The 17,049-nt window shown below is 44.2% G+C and overlaps 1 protein-coding gene across 1 annotated transcript in view; it reads right to left on the bottom strand.

The window, feature by feature from the left end:
* The window catches only part of LOC747025 (aldehyde oxidase 2-like), a 116,477-nt gene that overhangs the window by 30,277 nt on the left and 69,151 nt on the right, over positions 1–17,049 (bottom strand). Inside the window, 11 exon segments of the mRNA XM_063791032.1 lie at positions 23–109; positions 2,915–3,002; positions 5,305–5,438; positions 6,164–6,288; positions 7,066–7,128; positions 7,131–7,161; positions 10,313–10,435; positions 11,375–11,489; positions 12,713–12,882; positions 13,931–14,023; positions 16,064–16,226. Coding sequence (XP_063647102.1) covers positions 23–109; positions 2,915–3,002; positions 5,305–5,438; positions 6,164–6,288; positions 7,066–7,128; positions 7,131–7,161; positions 10,313–10,435; positions 11,375–11,489; positions 12,713–12,882; positions 13,931–14,023; positions 16,064–16,226 — 1,192 coding nt within the window.

The following is a 17,049-nucleotide window of genomic DNA, read 5'->3' as shown; positions in this document are numbered from 1 at the left end:
CTGCTTTCTGGTGTGTACGTACCAGCTCAGAGTCATCCAGCGTGCATCCTCCGGTAATGCAGCACTCAATGTCTAGAGCTTTGATCCGCCCGTTGTTCATGAATCCTACCTGTCACCAAATGATAGTTATTTACTGAGATGTTCAAAATTTGCATGTCAATTGTGAGACATAGCCCAGTTCCCCCACAGGGCAGGACAGAGGCCAGACTCAGCTCCCTGTTTGCTTTATGGTGTAGCATGCCTTGCTTGACTGATGGAGACCTCTTCTGAGCTGAATTTTGCTGAGCTCTTTCCTTCCAACATGTGATTTTCTGGCTTCACAGTCAGCATGGGATTCTAAAGACTTTGCTTGTCTCCTGGACTATAATTGCCACCCTCTTTGTCCTTATTCTTGGAAGATTCCCCTTCATTTTTTTACTGACTTTCTTTCTAATTTAGATTGTGGTTTCCTCCCTGGTGAAAAAGTCTCTGGAATTCCAGAATGTGTTGGAATGAATCACAGTGTATCCTGTTATGGGAAAGCCTCTGAAGCTGAGGTCCCTGAATGGATGCATGGGGACTGCTCTCATTTCACTAGGTGGTGAAGATGTTTGTATATGCTTACCCGACCTAACAAACCTGAGCTCGTGCTGTTGTTACTGTTTGGGAAGAGCTTAAGGCAGCTTGCATTCTTTCAGTGTTGCCACTCCCCTCCACCCACCCAGACCATTTTGTCTATATAGTCCACATTAAAAAGAAAAGAAAAATCCCCACTCCCTACTGTAGTTCTACTAAATGAGGATTGATCCAGGTCCCTTTGCCTTTCTGAAAGCAGGGATAAATACAACTGAAGGATCCACACGACTATATATATAACTATAGGGTTAACATTAGACTTTGACTGAAGTTTACCTTTGACTTTCATGAAGAAAGGACTGCTAAACAAAATAGTACTATAAATAAGGTAGTAGAATCCTTAAACTATTTCATATAAACTTTTCAAAAATTTGGAAGAAACTATTTAAACATAAACACGTTATCCTAATTTACAAATAGTTCTGAATAACCAAGCAAAACTTTGTTAGCTGTGTCTGAAGGATCATATATATATATATATATATATATATATATATATATATATGTATATATGAAGTGAAATTATTTATGTATATTATATTGGAATTGAAATTGTTTCTTAAAAAATAAAATAAAACTTGGACATTTTTTTTTGAGACAGAGTCTTGCTCTCTCGCCCAGGCTATAGTGCAGTGGTACGATCTTGGCTCACTGCAACCTCCGCCTCCTGGGTTCAAGCCATTCTCCTGCCTCAGCCTCCCAAGTAGCTGAGACTACAGGTGCATGCCACCACGCCCAGTTATTTTTTTGTATTTTTAATAGAGATGGGGTTTCACTATGTTGGCCAGGCTGGTCTCGAACTCCTGACCTTAGGGGATCCACCCGCCTCAGCTTCCCAAAGTGCTGGGATTACAGGTGTGAGCCACCACACCCAGCCAAAATATAAAATAAAACTTGGATTTTTCAAAAAATCTATTTCCCTCTTTTATACTTTATATTACTATAATTACCAAAATATTAACAGTCTAGAATCTTCTTAACAAGTATTAGTACTAAAAGAATCTCATAACTTTGATAAGAGCACAGCCATCACCACAACAGCAACTGCTCCAATCTTAGCAGTGTGTCTCTACATTGCCCTCGGTCCTAGAAGACAATAATAGCTGTGACTATTAATATCTGTGCATTTGAAAGCAAATAAAAGTTGAATTGGCCAACTATTAGAGAGGATCTCCCTCTCTAATTATAAAAATTATTAATGCCAATGGAAGAAATAAAATTGTTCTGTGCTATAGAAAACTGTGGCTTTAGTAATACAGGGAAGATAATCTAAGACAATGACAAAATCAGATAGGAAATCTAACTATGTATATGCTACAAGCAATTCCCACGTAAAGTATGTTCGATACGACTTAGATTACATTAGAATGATCCTAACAGCTCAATGACAAATTTGAAAAGTAGTATTGTAAGCTCGAGTCCAGCAAGTATTTTTAAGATGTTTATATTATAGTTATATAAAAATGCAGTAAATGCAGTCTGAAACAATTTTAAATTCACTACTAACTGTATTATTTTTTCCTACATGCAAAGAGCTTTTGTAACAGTATCATAGCCACTTGGTAAAAACACTTCTAAAAAATGATTTTGCAGTTAAAATGGTCAATGGTCAAATTGTCTCCAAACATTTCTACTGAAAAATATTTGTATAGTCAAGAAGGTTTGGCATAGCAATGTTTGTACCTTCTATCAGTGTTTGTTTGTTTGTTTTTGAGAAACCACTAATGTAAATCCTTATTCCTTCAAGGAGTGTTTTGATCATTATTTGAAATTGTATTTTTATCATTAAACTTCTTCACAATTATTTACTAGAATTATTAAAAGTTCCTCATAAAATGTTATGAATATTCAAATACACAGCATCCTCATTTAATATTTTAGGTGCTAAGTTTGTTTTTAGAATTTAGCAAAATCAAAATGATAGAAAAGAACAAAGCCATTCAGATAAAATCAGATTATCTATTTATTTATTTATGTATGAGATAGGGTCTCACTCTGTCGCCCAGGCTGGAGTGCAGTGGTGCAATCTTGGCTCACTGTAGCCTCCACTTCCTGGGCTCAAGGGATCCACACACCTCAGCCTCCCAAGTAGCTGGGAGTACAGGCATGTGGCACCATACCCGGCTAATTTTTGTATTTTTTTAGAGATAGGGTCTCCCCATGTTGCCCAGGCTGGTTTTGGAACTCCTGGGCTCAAGCGATTTGCCCGCCTTGGCCTCCCAAAGTGGTAGGATTACAGGTGTGAGCCACAGTGCCTGGCCAAAATGAGATATTTTAATAATTAATCTTTAATACTCACTTTATATTTTCCAAATAATGGATGCCTTCCTCCAGTTATTAGCATATCATCTTCACAATCAAGGATGAGACGAATGGGATGACCAGTTCTAAAGAAAATAAATCTTAGGTTCTCCACCCATCCCATCCATCCATCCATCCATCTTCTCATTCACCTATCTACTCATATTTATCCATCCTCTCATTTAACTATCTGCCCACCCATCAATGTATCTGCCTATTATCCATCCATCCACTATCCATTCTCCCACTCTTTATTCAACCATCCATCCATTCATTTATCCCATATAAATGTATTAATATCATACAATATGCTAGACACTAACGTGAATTATTAATATATGACTAAATCTTCATTGTCTCTGTGGTCTATAACTCAATGGTTGGAGATCTTGTTAAAAGTATTAATGTCACATTTGGTTAAGTTGAATTCTATAGCTTCAAGTTTGACCTTCACCCAGATCCAGATATTTGCATTATCTCCACCACTATTTACAAAAGAGAAAGAATGTGAACAGATAAATGCAAACTTAACAACCCTACTGGGAAAACAAGGCCAAACACTCATCCTAGGATGTCTGGGTTAGCGTCTCCATTCTCATCCGTGAAGGCTATGCTGGCCAAGTTGGGCTCTCATTCAGGGAGGAGCCTCAGCTTATCTCCATCTCCAGAGCAGAGGCTTCTAGACTTTGGAGTGCTGAAGAATCCTCTGGCGCGCTGGTGAAAATGCATATTCCTGGGCCTTTGTACTAGGATTTGGATTCAGTGGGTCAGGGAGGGGCTTTAGAGTACATTTTTCTGAGTGATATTGATTCAGGTGTCTTCAGGCAAATGTTGAAAATCACTATTCTAGTGCAGGGTTTCCTGGTGTTCCCTAATTGTGAGGACAATCTGGAACATCAGGGAAATGCAGTTTCCAGGTCCATCCCCTGCTAATTCTGATTCAGTGGTGCTGGGATGGGGAGGCAGGACTTTCTTTTTTGAGACAGGGTCTTGCTCTGCCACTCAGGCTGGAGTGCAGTGGTATGAACACGGCTCACTGCAGCCTGATCTCCTGGGCTCAAGCAATCCTCCTGCCTTAGCCTCCTGAGTAGCTGGGACCACAGGCATGTGCTACTGTGCTCAGCTATTTTTATTTTATTCTATTTTAAATCTTTGTAGAGATGAGGATTTCACCATGTTTCCCAGGCTCGTCTTGAACTCCTGGGCTCAGGTGATTTTCCTGCCTCAGCCTCCCAAAGTGCTGAGATTATAGGCATGAGCCACCATGCCCAGCTGAGGCAGGAATTTCTATGACATCAGGCAACTCTTACTTACTATTAGGTTTGGGAACATTACTCTGGGGATCATTTAATGCATGGCCCTTGGGTACCAAGGTAGAGTTGTATCTTAAGGCACTGGTTGCCACACTTGGCTGCACAGTGGAACCACTGAGGAAGTTTTAAAATATACGGATGCCTGGGTCAGTATGGGGCAGCCTGGGCATTGGAATTTAAATGCTGCCCAGATGATTCTAACGTGCAGTCGTGTTTGAGAAGTCTTAAAGCCACAACGCCTGGGGGGAATTCAATGAACTGATTATCTTGTGCTGAATCCCCAGTGGGTGTGAGTGGAGTGGATTTAATTATGGAAAGAATTGGAGATGGGATTCAGATCCTGCTTTTTCCCACTTCTCACTGAGGACTGAGATATATGTCTGAGTGTTTCAGGACGTAGCTCTGAACTACAAGAGTTGTCAAATGAAGCAGGGCCTGTGAACTTTGCATGCCCTCTGGGGCTCTGACAGAATACTTAGCCACAGAAAATGAACCATTAACAGAAAAAGCAGCACCAACTAAATACAAATCTGAGGCATGAACAGCAAAGGAGTGAGCCTTCCGCTGAGGTCAGCCTGGGAGCTGTCTTTGAGGATGAGTCATCTGTCCATTGAGCAGACTCTGAGGACGCAGCCCTTCCCAGGTGCAGGGAGGCAGAGGATGAAGAGGCTTTCTTTCCTTACCTCACCCTGTTCTCGGTCTGAGAGCAGGAAAGAAGAGTCAGGGAGCAGCCTCCCCTAGCACTCCACTTGGGCAGTGTGACTTGCCCCACCCCTCAACAGCTCACTTTCCCTGAAGCTCAGGAGGTATTCAGCTAATAGTACCACTGCTCCTTTCAATAGCATGTCAGTTATTCAAAGTCCTGTGTACATTTGACTTTTGCAATAACTCTAAAAGCATGGGAGGGTAGGTATGATTATTTACATTTTTTAAAGAAACAGACAGGAGGCTGAATTGCCCAAGGACACACACATGGTTATGACGGCAGCCCAGATGACTGTCAGCCACTGATTTGCCCTCAGCTCTGTGCATTTGATGCCATTCTGTATCCCTAAGCATCCCCAACCATACTTACTTGATAGCACCCACAGCTGCAATCGCCCTGAGTACAGCTGGCTTTCCTACCTTCCCTCCAAAACCTCCACCCACTCGTTTTACATGACAGGTGATCCTGTTGATGGGGATGTTTAAAGTAGAGGACACTGTTTTCTGTAAAAGTGAGATAACAAGAAGGTTTATAAGAGTGAAATGGCAAAGAAGCTTTTTGTTTCTTGAAACAGCATCCCAGCAGAATTCATTCACATCTACCATTGGTAAAAAAAATGGAGATAGTCTGAATCTGTCTGGTGGGGCTCTGTTTAGCTCGTAAACACCGTTGGTCTGCACAGAGCAGCCCTTCTAGCAGAAAAATGGTATTTTCCAGAAGGAAAACTGTTAGAGCCCTGGATTCCTGTGAGAAGCTGGGTTCCTAGTCTAAAGTCCCAAGGAGGTGAAAGCCGGCGAACTCCTGACAACCTACCAAGGAGATGATGTGTTTGCAGCTAAACCTACAGCACTTTGTGACTGGGGAAATGAAAATGTACTATAAAGTGATGTGTTGACTCCAAAGGTTATCTGTGATGATTCTTTTAGAGAAAAATCAAGTGCAGAAATAGTTTAGTGATGTCATCTCATCACAGAGCTCATCTAAGCACGATGCAAATGAACGTACTCTTGAAACCTGAAGTTACTGTGACTATTTTTTTATTTACTTGAAAAGACCAAAAAAAAAAAAAAAATGGTTCTGAGGTCTTGGCTGCATTATTGATGTCTGATGTCTAATGCTTGGATTCCAGGTTTCTGCAGGTAAAATGGCCAGTGATTGTGAGGCTGTGGGATCGACTGCGGTCATGGAATTAGGAAGGTGGGGACATGGGTGTTATCCTGGACCTTACCTGCACGTGGGCTGGGTCCTGTGTGGACACATAAATGTCCAGTTCTTTGTCCTCTGTCTTTGGAATAACAAGCACTCTTTGTGTTTCCATGTAAAAATGTTCCTGTCCTCCAACATGGACCTCTCCTGTTAAGCATAAGCACAGAACAACTCCTAAGGTGTGTGCTGGTGGGAAGCCACCGTCTTGGAGAGCCACCATCTTGGAGAATTCAAAAGCCAGTAAGATGTGGACTGGCTGGCCTGGATTTTTTTTTTTTTTTTGAGGTGGAGTCTCGCTCTGTCACCCATGCTGGAGTGTAGCGGCGCGATCTCGGCTCACTGCAACCTCCGCCCCCCAGGCTCAAGCGATTCTCCTGCCTCAGCCTCCCAAGTAGCTGGGATTACAGCGCCTGCCACCATGACTGGCTAATTTTTGTATTTTTAGTAGAGATGGGGTTTCACCATGCTGGCCAAGTTGGTCTCGAACTCCTGACCTCAGGTGATTCACCTGCCTCGGCCTCCCAAAGTGCTGGGATTACAGGTGTGAGTCACCATGCCCTGCCTGGCTGGCCTGGATTTATCCTGATGAAGGAACCAGGCATTTGTCCTGTGGCAATCTGTTTCAGAGACAATAGTTCTGGATCACAAATTAAAAGTGCCAAGTTTTGTTCCTTACTCTGCCCAAACCAAAATCTTAGAGATTTTCTTTTATTTATGCTATTGCTCCCTACCTACCAACGCCAAAACCGCACACACACACACACACACACACACACACACAATTTGAAAGGAAGAGGTGTAAGAGAAATTTGGCAAAGCACCAAGACTTTAGAGGCTGGACTTTCTGAGGGGAAATCATACACTTTTGATGGTTGCTTCAGAATAGAATCAGGCAGAGTCTATTAAGTATCCCTGGGAGCTCACCTTCAACAATTTGGTCGACTTTTTCAAAGACCTCCTCAACGTTTCCTTGTTCAAGTTTTTTTCATGGCACAGGAATGAATTGTGTTTTATGGCATCCTAAATTGCAGAAAAACAAAAAAGCATAAAAGCCAGTTCTTCCGACTTTTCCTTCCACTGTTAGTTTTTTCTTAAAAGCCAGTACGCTCTGGAAAATCACTGTCTCCCGGGACAGATGAAAGGTGTCAAACAAGCAAGGGAGAATTAGAGCGGTAGGCTGGCTGCAGAGATGGGAAGTCCAAGGAAAGGTCTTCTAGATTTGCAGAGAAAACCAGCAAGAAGGATTAGCGAAACCTTCAGAAGGAAGCTACTTTCATAACTGAGGGCTGGGGACACTATGATGATCCTGGACGATGAATACTAATTTCTTATTTAAATGTGACTCTCCAGGGAACATGAGATAAGTCAAATGCATGATGGGTGAGGTTTGGGAATCTGCCTTTTTTTTTTTCTTTTAACTTTTCCTTGAAGAAAAATGCTTGTGTTAGACTACTTAGGTAGCTCAGGTACAAGAACCTCTCACTCAGGGATCTGAAAAATACTGAGGCTGTCTTGACAGGGAAGACACAAGTTATTACACATCTCTGGGGCAGAAAAGCCCAGTACACATTGTATTAGGTTGGTGCAATAGCAATTGCAGTTTTTGCTATAACAGTTTGCAATTGCTTTTGCACCAACCTAATAGGAAGTTTGTTCCTTTCTTTGAGTATTTGGCATCATCTCATAAGGGCTTTTCTAGCTCTTTGTTCTATGTTTTTTTTTTCCCCCGACAATAACATGAACTGACCTACAAATAAAGACTGGTTCTGTGGACTGACCTACTGACAGCGGATCCTTGTTTAGCCTTTAGAACCAAGGTATTTTTTCATACTTCTGAATGACACCTGTCTCCTGCCTTCCTATGCTCTGATGGCCTCAGATGCCATAGCCTTTCTTGCTGATGATGCTCCTGGGAGCAGCTAATATTGATGGAGAGCTTGCTTTGTGCTAAGCACTGTGCAATAACAGCGTATGTACTTGTATCCTTATGTTCATTCTGTTATGATCTCTGTTTCCTAGATGAGGAAACTGGGCTTAGAGAGGTTAAAAGAACTTTCTCAAAGTCACACTGTAAATAAGTGATAAAGGAAGTGTTCAAGCCTAGGCTAAGTTTTTAAAAACATACTATCTAATGATGAACACTTGATTTTTTCAAAGCAGCAGACAAGGAACAATAGAGCTGAATTTTTTCATTTTCTGTTATACTAAGATCTCAGAAGCCATCCTGGTACATGTGAAAGTATGTTAATTGCCATACTGTAAATGTATCATAAGACAGCATAACCTCTTTTTTTTTTTTTTTTTGAGATGGAGTCTTGCTCTTTCACCCAGGCTGGAGTGCAGTGGCGTGATCTCGACTCACAGCAACTCCGCCTCCTGGGCTCAAGTGGTTCTCCTGCCTTGGCCTCCCAAGAGGCTGGGATTACAGGCATGCATCACCACACCTGGCTAATTTTTGTATTTTTAGTAGAGACGGGGTTTCACCATGTTGGCCAGGCTGATCTCGAACTCCTGACCTCAAGTGATCCGCCTGCCTCAGCCTCCCAAGGTGCTGGGATTACAGGCATGAGCCACTATGCCCAACTAAGACAGTATAATATTGTTAGAACATAGGCTATATTGGGTGAGTGCTAACCATATGCCAGGTACTGTTCTAAGTGCTTTACACCTGTTAACTCGTTTAATTTTATGACAAACTAATGAGATACGTATTATTACTACCTCCATTTTACAGATGAGGAAACCATGGCACAGAGAGGTTAAATAACTTGCCTAAGGTCACACAGCTAGTAAGTGGTACAGCCACTATTCAAATCTGGCAGTTTGGTTCTAGGATCTGTGTTTGTAACCATGATCCTATGTTGCCTCTGATCTATAAAGTTATATAAATAAATGAATAGATGGATGAAGCACTATTGGTATTATATATATGACGATTTAATGATTTGTGGAGGATTTTTTTTGATGACTCTGGACAGTCTTGTTCGGAGGGAACTCTAAATCCCTACCCATTCTGAATTCTAGAATAGTTCGTGGGTGTGTCCTCTGGGTGCCATTTCCCCCTTGAGGAAAGTGGGGTTAGAAGGGAAATTTCAAAAACCCTTATTAGGATCCTAGTTCAACCCAAGGAAGAGGAATGAGCCAAGAAAAATGGCCTGGATTTCTTGCAAACTTGGCAAATGGGAATTTGGAACAAAGTTGATTTGGTTTAGGAAGATCAAGAAACTTTTTTTTTAAAACACTTTAAATATTGAGCAATTTGTACCATTTAGTTACATTTTAAAATGTCCCAATGGTTCATGAAAGCCTCTGGACACATTTGATGTTCTGTCACAAGCACACAAACAAGTAAGCTTTTCTCAAGTCATTGACTCTGAACCTATCCCTCACTGAATCAGAACCTGAAAACCCCAGTCCACACCTGAATTGTCTGTCCTCACTCCGTTATCTTCCCCGAAATACCATTTGAATATCATTATCTAGACTCAGAAACGAGAGTGAAGTTTCTGTGGAATTCCACTATGAAAGTTCCACTGCATTTGGGCTCCACCTTGAAAACATTACTGTTCCCAGTATGCATCCTCACCTTCCTCCTCAAGTCATAGAGTCTCCGATCTGTAGTGGTTTTCTGGCCACCTGGAATAAAATCCACATTTCCCAGCTCCCCTTGCAGTTAGGTGTGGCATGCGACCATGTTCCAAACAAAGAGATGGAGGAAGGCATGTGCAATGTACATGCCTCCCTTTAAGGACTGGGAAGTGTCCTTAAAGGGAGGGGGCACACCCTTCTTCATCACCTTATTTTCTCGGCTGTCTGGAATGTGGATGTAACAGCTAGAGCTTCCGTGGCCATTGTGGACCAAATGTGCCCTCCAGGAAGCAATGCACGATGGAGTGACTAGATATAAGAAGGCTGGATCCTAAACACACAGAATGCCATAGAAGTCCTGGACTGCCCACTTCTAGACTTTTTGAATGTGAGAAACTTCTGTCTTTTCCACTCCTTGGAACCAAAGATAATTTCAGCTCATACAAGTAATGTTTTCCAAAGAAAGTTGATATTTCCAGAGCAAACCAGTGGCAAGGAAAAAAAATTAGATCCTTCATTAAGATTTTTACAAAGGTACTTTTAATTCTACAACCTTAGGGAGAGACCGGCCAGCCCTGTTTACCTTGATGGTGAAGATGGCAGGTTCCAGATCTTCATAGGTGAGCTTTATCTTTTCAGTTGCTCGTTTTGCCTGTACGTCTGTTTCTGCAACCACAGCACAGATGATCTGGCCCACACAGACTACCTGTGGAAAGTACACACATGAAGCAGATACAAAATTCTGGGTGGGAATAGGCTTAGTTCAACCTTAGCAGTGGCTGCTGTCTTAGATGTCGCTGTTTAGCAATAGTAACGACATTGGAGTCGCATTTGACTACATCTGCTTGGCTAAAAATTAAAAAATATATATTTTTTGAGACAGAGTCTCGTTCTGTTGCCCAGGCTGGAGTGCAGTGGTGCCATCTTGGCTCACTGCAGTCTCTGCCTCCCAGGTTCAAATGATTCTCTTGCCTCATCCTCCTGAGTAGCTGGGATTACAGGTGCGTGCCACCACGCCCGGCTAATTTTTGTATTTTTAGTAGAGATGGGATTTCATCATGTTGGCCAGGCTGGTCTTGAACTCCTGGACTCAACTGATCCATCCACCTCAGCCTCCCAAAGTGCTGGGATTATGGGCGTGAGCCACCATGCTTGGCTAAAAAATATGTTTAATGAAAAAATAATTTAAATAATACAGACAGTTCGATTGGCCATGTAACTCAGTGAACGTAAGGCTCAGAGTGGATGTGAGGTTGGCCGTAACCTGAATCTACCATGTCTTCTGTCCAGCTTGGTTGACACGTGTTGCCTTCATGACATTTTAGAGTTTAAAGATAAACAAAGTTTTTGTATAGTGGGGCTCCTGTTGTGTACTGACTTGTGTTCCTAAAAATTCATATGGACTCAAGAGCACACAGTGGCAGAACTAGGACTTGTTGCTTTTCTGTAATACATTTCCTTTTACTATGTTATTTCCTGACTCCGGACTAGTAGGGCTGAATAAAGGCAGGGTAGACAGGTGCCAGAAGGCTCGGCACTTCCACCTCCCAAAGGCAGGAAGAGCTGGGAGCTGAACAGCTGGCAGGAGGGGTACCTTGGTGATTGTCTACACAGAATCATCTAGGAGAGCATGTCCCAGACGTACCTTATCTACAGCCAGCAATTTGTCACCTTCAGCGCCATTGATGCCTGGAATGTCTTCAGCTGTTATCACATCAACCACTTCGGGTAGTTCAAGGGCCTTGGACACATCAATTGATCTAAACAAGAGATATTTAAGAAGTAGAAATCACTCTGGGCAGGGTGGTGGATGTCTGTAATCTCAGTACTTTGGGTGGTCAAGAAGGGAGAGATTGCTTGATGCCAGGAATTTGAGACCGGCCTGGGCAACATAGCAAGACTCTGTCTCAACAAAAAAAATTATAAAAATTAGCCAGGTGTGGTGGTGGCGCATGTCTGTAGTCCCAGCTACTCAGGAGGCTGAGGTGGGAGGATGGCTTGAGCCCAGGAGTTCAAGGCTGCAGTGAGCTATGATGGTGCCTCTGCCTCCAGCCTGGATGACAGAGCCAGACTCTGTCTCTAAATTAAAAAAAGAGGAAGTAGAAATCAGCAAGCTTTGAGGGCCCTAAATTTGAGAGAGGGATAGAACATGGTTGAAAATCGGAATATATGACAACAAATCCAGCTTAGGTCCTGACCAATCAGAACAGACCTGGCCAAGGAGTAGGGTCCAAGAGACTCCCGCTGGGTCAGGAGACAACACTTTAGCTGTTGGGGGTTGGGAGGTGGAGAAGGGATAGTGTGGCCTTGGCAAGGGGCGTTCTTGAAGGTTGGGACAGGGGCCATTCATTCTTGGGCATGAAGTGGGTATTTCACCACCACCTCAATACCAGCTCTCTATCAGGGTTGTGCCTTTGAGTCATGTCTGAAGCTGTAGCAGGGAGCTGAGGTTTTGCGAGGTTAGGAGGGAAACAAAGGGCTTGTAACTGTGATTTTTCTTTCTTTTTTAAGACAGAGTCTTACTTTGCTGCCCAGGCTGGAGTGCAGTAGTTCGATCTTGGCTCACTGCAAACTCCACCTCCCAAGCTCAAGTGATTCTCCTGCCTCAGCCTCCTGAGTAGCTGGGATTGCAGGTGTGTGCCACCATGCCCAGCTAATTTTTGTGTTTTTAGTAGAGACAGGGTTTCACCATGTTGGCCAGGCTGGTCTTGAACTCCTGACCTCAGGTGATCTGCCCGCCTTGGCCTCCCAAAGTGTTGGGATTACAGATGTGAGCCACTGAGCCTAGCCAGTGATTTTTATTATCTCTCCATGATGTTCATTTCTAGATGCTCTCCCTTCCTCCTGGAGCTGGCAACCTTTTCTTTATTCTTTCCATTTTAGGTCCTTTAAGTTCAGGACATGGCAGGAGCATGGGCGCATTCCTCTGAGGGGTCCCCAAGTGTGCTTTTAAAAGGCTCTTGAAAGCTCTTCGTTTACTTACATGATTTTTGCATGAGCCCTGCTACTGGTCACCAAAGCCATGAAAAGTTCTTTATCCACCATGGGAATGTCATCACAAAACATGGCTTCCCCAGTGGCATGTTTAAGAGCTGACAGGTGCATGATAGGGTGTCCAACTGGGTCTTGGAGAGGCTGGTGAGGATCCACACTCTACAGGGAAGACAAGAGTTGCCTCAGAAGCCTTTAATTTTTCAGAAGTGGCCTGGCCTATCACCAACACTCCTGAGCTAGGATTGAGAAATCGGACGGTCACCCTCGGGTGACAAACACTGGAGTGGGCCAGATGATGAGTGTGACACATTGATGATGCCACTAGAACAGTGAATTGTCATTTCAGTTATGTGGCAATAAATGGCGAAGTAGGTGAAGGGGCACCCCAGCTTCTCCTTCTGGCATTTTCTTTTCCCTGGTGGTGTTCTCAGGGGTCTCGCTGTCCTGCCTCCTCACCTTTCCAATGATCAGTCTGTCCACGGGTACTGTCCTCATGATGATGGGGGGTAAAGTGATACAGTTCCCAAGGTGGGATGCCAAAATCCAAGCCAGAAGCCCAAGTATGGACTTGTTTGGGGCCTCTGGCACAGGGTTTGGGGGATGGCAACAGAGTCCCCCCAGATCCAGAATAAGGTGTCCTGGCTGCCCTTGGGAGTGGCACAAAAACATCACTAGGCTGTAAGGAGGTGGAGATAGTGTTTATTCTGGAGCTCCTCTCAGGGAAGCTCTCTCTGTGTGTGTGTGTGTGTGTGTGTGTGTGTGTGTGTGTGTGTGCATGTATGTGGAGGTGGGGTGGGAGAGGCGTTGTGCTGTAGCAAGAATCCATAATTTCTAAACTGTCCTGCCAGAACGGTGAGTTCAGTTACTTGCAGGGCATTTGTTTGCTGACTGGAGATTAAACATTTGCAATCAGAGCTAGGGGCTGAACCTTCTGGCTCGGTTGCTCTTCTGAGTAAATATCAAACAAATGCCCAAAGAATATCACTTTGAAGAGACTATAATGATTAGACTGTAGATTAGCTAGACGGTTCAGCCTTGAGCTCATCTAGCAGCAGCTTGGGCCTGACCTCAGATTCCAGCGTCTCCCTGACGCGGACTAAGCAAAGAGCCACGACTAGAATGTCAGACTTGAAACCACAGCTCTGAAAAGCTTGCTCGCTCAGCACAGCTCTAGTTTGCAGGTTTCAGTTAAATCAAACTCACTGACCTGGTACGTTTGGACTCCCTGGGGTATTGTGACTGGGAAATCTTCGAGAGCACTTAGGAATTGGTCTGAAATTTCAGAATGATGACGGCTGTCCTGAAAGATGATTCAAAACAATAAAGATAAGCTGGTTAGCTACAATTAAACTGGGCTTTGGTTTACGTGAAACTGACTTGGCTAATGTATCCAGCATAGTGTGCATAACCACGATCCATACTACCTGCCCCGGCTTCATGTTTTATGAAGGTTTCTTGTTCCCCTCCTCCCTCCACATAATGAGGACCTGGACTGACTGCTTGGAATCTGATCCTCAAGCCACCCTGACGAGGCAGAGGCCTGCCAGAGAGTGGGGGTAGAGGCAGGAGGAGAAGCAAGGAAAATGGGCTAGATAAGCCATCCCAGAATAAGCAGGTATCCGTTGCACACAAAAGGACTCAAAGCCAGATTGCTTTTCTCAGGAACTCAACTCTCCTGGGAGAGCGGTAGAGGTGGGGAGGGTGCTCTGGGTGTCACTGAAACTTGTCAAGTGTCTTGATTCAGAAATTAAATGGCAGCAAGGATTATCCTGGTGAGTGTCGTTGATGAGGGTCTTCATCTGAGTCTGTGAAAATCAGATACCTTAGAACAGCAGGCTCTTGGGGTGAGCTGTGGTTGGGGAACAGGGAATACAAGGTAGGGTGAGTTGTAATCATGGTCAGGGGAGGGGTGGAGAGAGAGAGAAGGAGAGAGAGAGAGAAAGAGAGAGAGATAATATATTTTGCTTTGCTTAGCTTATTCCAAAAGTTTACAATCAGAAGAATCTAGAAAGCTATTTAAACATTAGCATACACATCAGTTTTTGGTGTGTGTGTTTTCTTTTTTTTTTTCATACAGGCTCTTGCTCTGTCGCCCAGGCTAGAGTGCAGTGGTACAAACATGGGTCACTGCGGCCTCGACCTCCCAAGCTTAAGAGATCCTTCCACCTCAGCCTCCAAGTAGCTGAGTCTACAGATATGTGCTACCACGGCCAGCTAATTTTTCTATTTCTTATAAAGATGGGGTTTCCCCATGTTCCCCAGACTGGTCTCCAACTACGGGGCCCAAGCCTCCCTTGGCCTCCCAAAGTGCTGGGATTACAGGTGTGAGCCACCATGCCTGGGCAGTTTTGGTTGTTTTGAAAAATAAAATATTATTTTATGTTTTAGATTGATCATAAAATTACAGAAGAGGCAAAATGAATCTCTAGTGCCAGCAAAGTGATTGGTGGTTGCCTGGGCCAGGGGCAAGATGGTGACACAAGGGGGCATAGGATACTTTTTGGGATAATGGAAAATTTGAGGTGGTAGCTACACAGATATACACATTTGTCAACATGTGCTGAATTTAAATAGGTGCATTTTATGATGTGTAAATTACACTTCAATAAAGTTGATTTTAAAAGAAAAAACTGGCAGCAGGGACACCACAGTGTTTCAGTGTTCAGGGCACGCAGTCAACATTTGCGGACTGCAGAGAGTCTGGCGCCATGAGCCTCATGTAGCCCCTCAGGGCTGGATTCCAGGAGGAGGGCAGGCAGGGAACTGACAAGGCCTGACTCAGAGCAGGTGACAGGTAACAGCACAGGCTGTGCACAAGACAATTTGCCAAAGTGATGGGAAAGCTGTGAGCTTATGGGTGCAAGGAACACATAAGAGCCAGATGCTATGGGTCAAATTGTGTCTGCTCTAAATATCTGTGTTGAAGTCCCAGCACTCCAGCCCCAGTTCTTCAGAATAAGGCAGGGCCTTTACTGCAGAGGTAATCAAGTTAAAACGAGCTACTTAAGATGGGCCTAATCCCATATGACTGATGTCCTTGTGAGAAGGGGAAATTTGGACACACATGTACCCACAGAACTTCATATGAAGACAGATCAGGGTGATGCTTCTAGAAGCCAAGGAGTGCCCAAGATTGCCAGCAAACCAGCAGGAGCTAGAGGAAAGGCAGGGGGCAGAGTCCCCTGCACAGCACTCAGAGGGAACCAGGCCTGCTGACGCCTCCAGAACTGTGAGGGAACATGTTTCTATTGTTCAGGCCAGGCAGGCTGTGCTACTTTGTTTCAGCAGCCCCAGCCAGCGAATACACCAGAGCACCCACAGGCACAGAGACTAGCTTTACCAGCTTCTTCAGTTCCTGCAGAACCTCTAGGTAGAATTTGAAGAGGAAGCTGACGACTAGGGTCCTCTTGAATTCCACCCGGCCACCCGGGGCTGAGCCTGGGAGCGAGACTTCATCCAGAAGCAGCCTGCAAGCCTCATCCAGCATCAGCTCATTCCAGCACCTGGGAGGGTCGAAGGCAGGAAGGAATTGGTTAGAGGGCAGTTTCTAGCATGGCATGATATGGGATAGTGACCTTTTAGAGACCCCAGAGTTTCCTTGGAAACTCAGAAATCACCTAATCAAGCTGCTTAGGGAAACCAAGGCCTGGGGAGGCTGCATTGAGTGGCCCAAGGGTCATGGCAGGGTGAGAATGGGACCTGCAACTTAAACATGACCATGTTCCACAGCCAGACATGCTAGAATCAAGAATTAAATAAGCAGAGCAGGCCGGGAATGATGGCTCACGCCTATAATCCTAGCACTTTGGGAGGCCAAGGCAGCTGGATAGTTTGAGCCCAGTAGTTTGAAACCAGAATGGGCAACATGGTGAAACCCCGTCTCTACTAAAAACACAAAAATTAGCTGGGTGTGGTGGCACACACCTGTAATTCCAGCTACTTGGGAGGCTGAGCACGAAAATCACTTTGAACCCAGGAGGTGGAGGGTGCAGTGAAGCCGAGATTGCACCGCTACACTCCATCCTGGGTGCCAGAGTGAGACTTCATCTCAAAAACAACAACAACAAAACAGACCACTAGGGCCAATTCCATTGTGAACTGAACGAGACTCAGACTTGGAGACTGACTTCACTGAGGAAGAAATAGAGTGCACTTAACGGTGGGAGCATTAGGTGCTGCTTGGACACTGCCCAGGGTGGGTTTGCTAGACTTTTTTTTTTTTTTTTGAAACACAGTCTTGCTCTGTCACCTAGGTTGGAGTGTAGTGGCATGATCGCTACTCACTGCAGCCTCAACCTCCAGGGCTCAAGTGATCCTCTTGTCTCA

Source organism: Pan troglodytes, chromosome 13 (assembly GCF_028858775.2).
Source record: "Pan troglodytes isolate AG18354 chromosome 13, NHGRI_mPanTro3-v2.0_pri, whole genome shotgun sequence".
Taxonomy (NCBI): Eukaryota; Metazoa; Chordata; class Mammalia; order Primates; family Hominidae; genus Pan; species Pan troglodytes.
The sequence above is the reverse complement of the archived record's forward strand: the minus strand, read 5'-3'. Positions and strand labels throughout refer to the sequence as shown.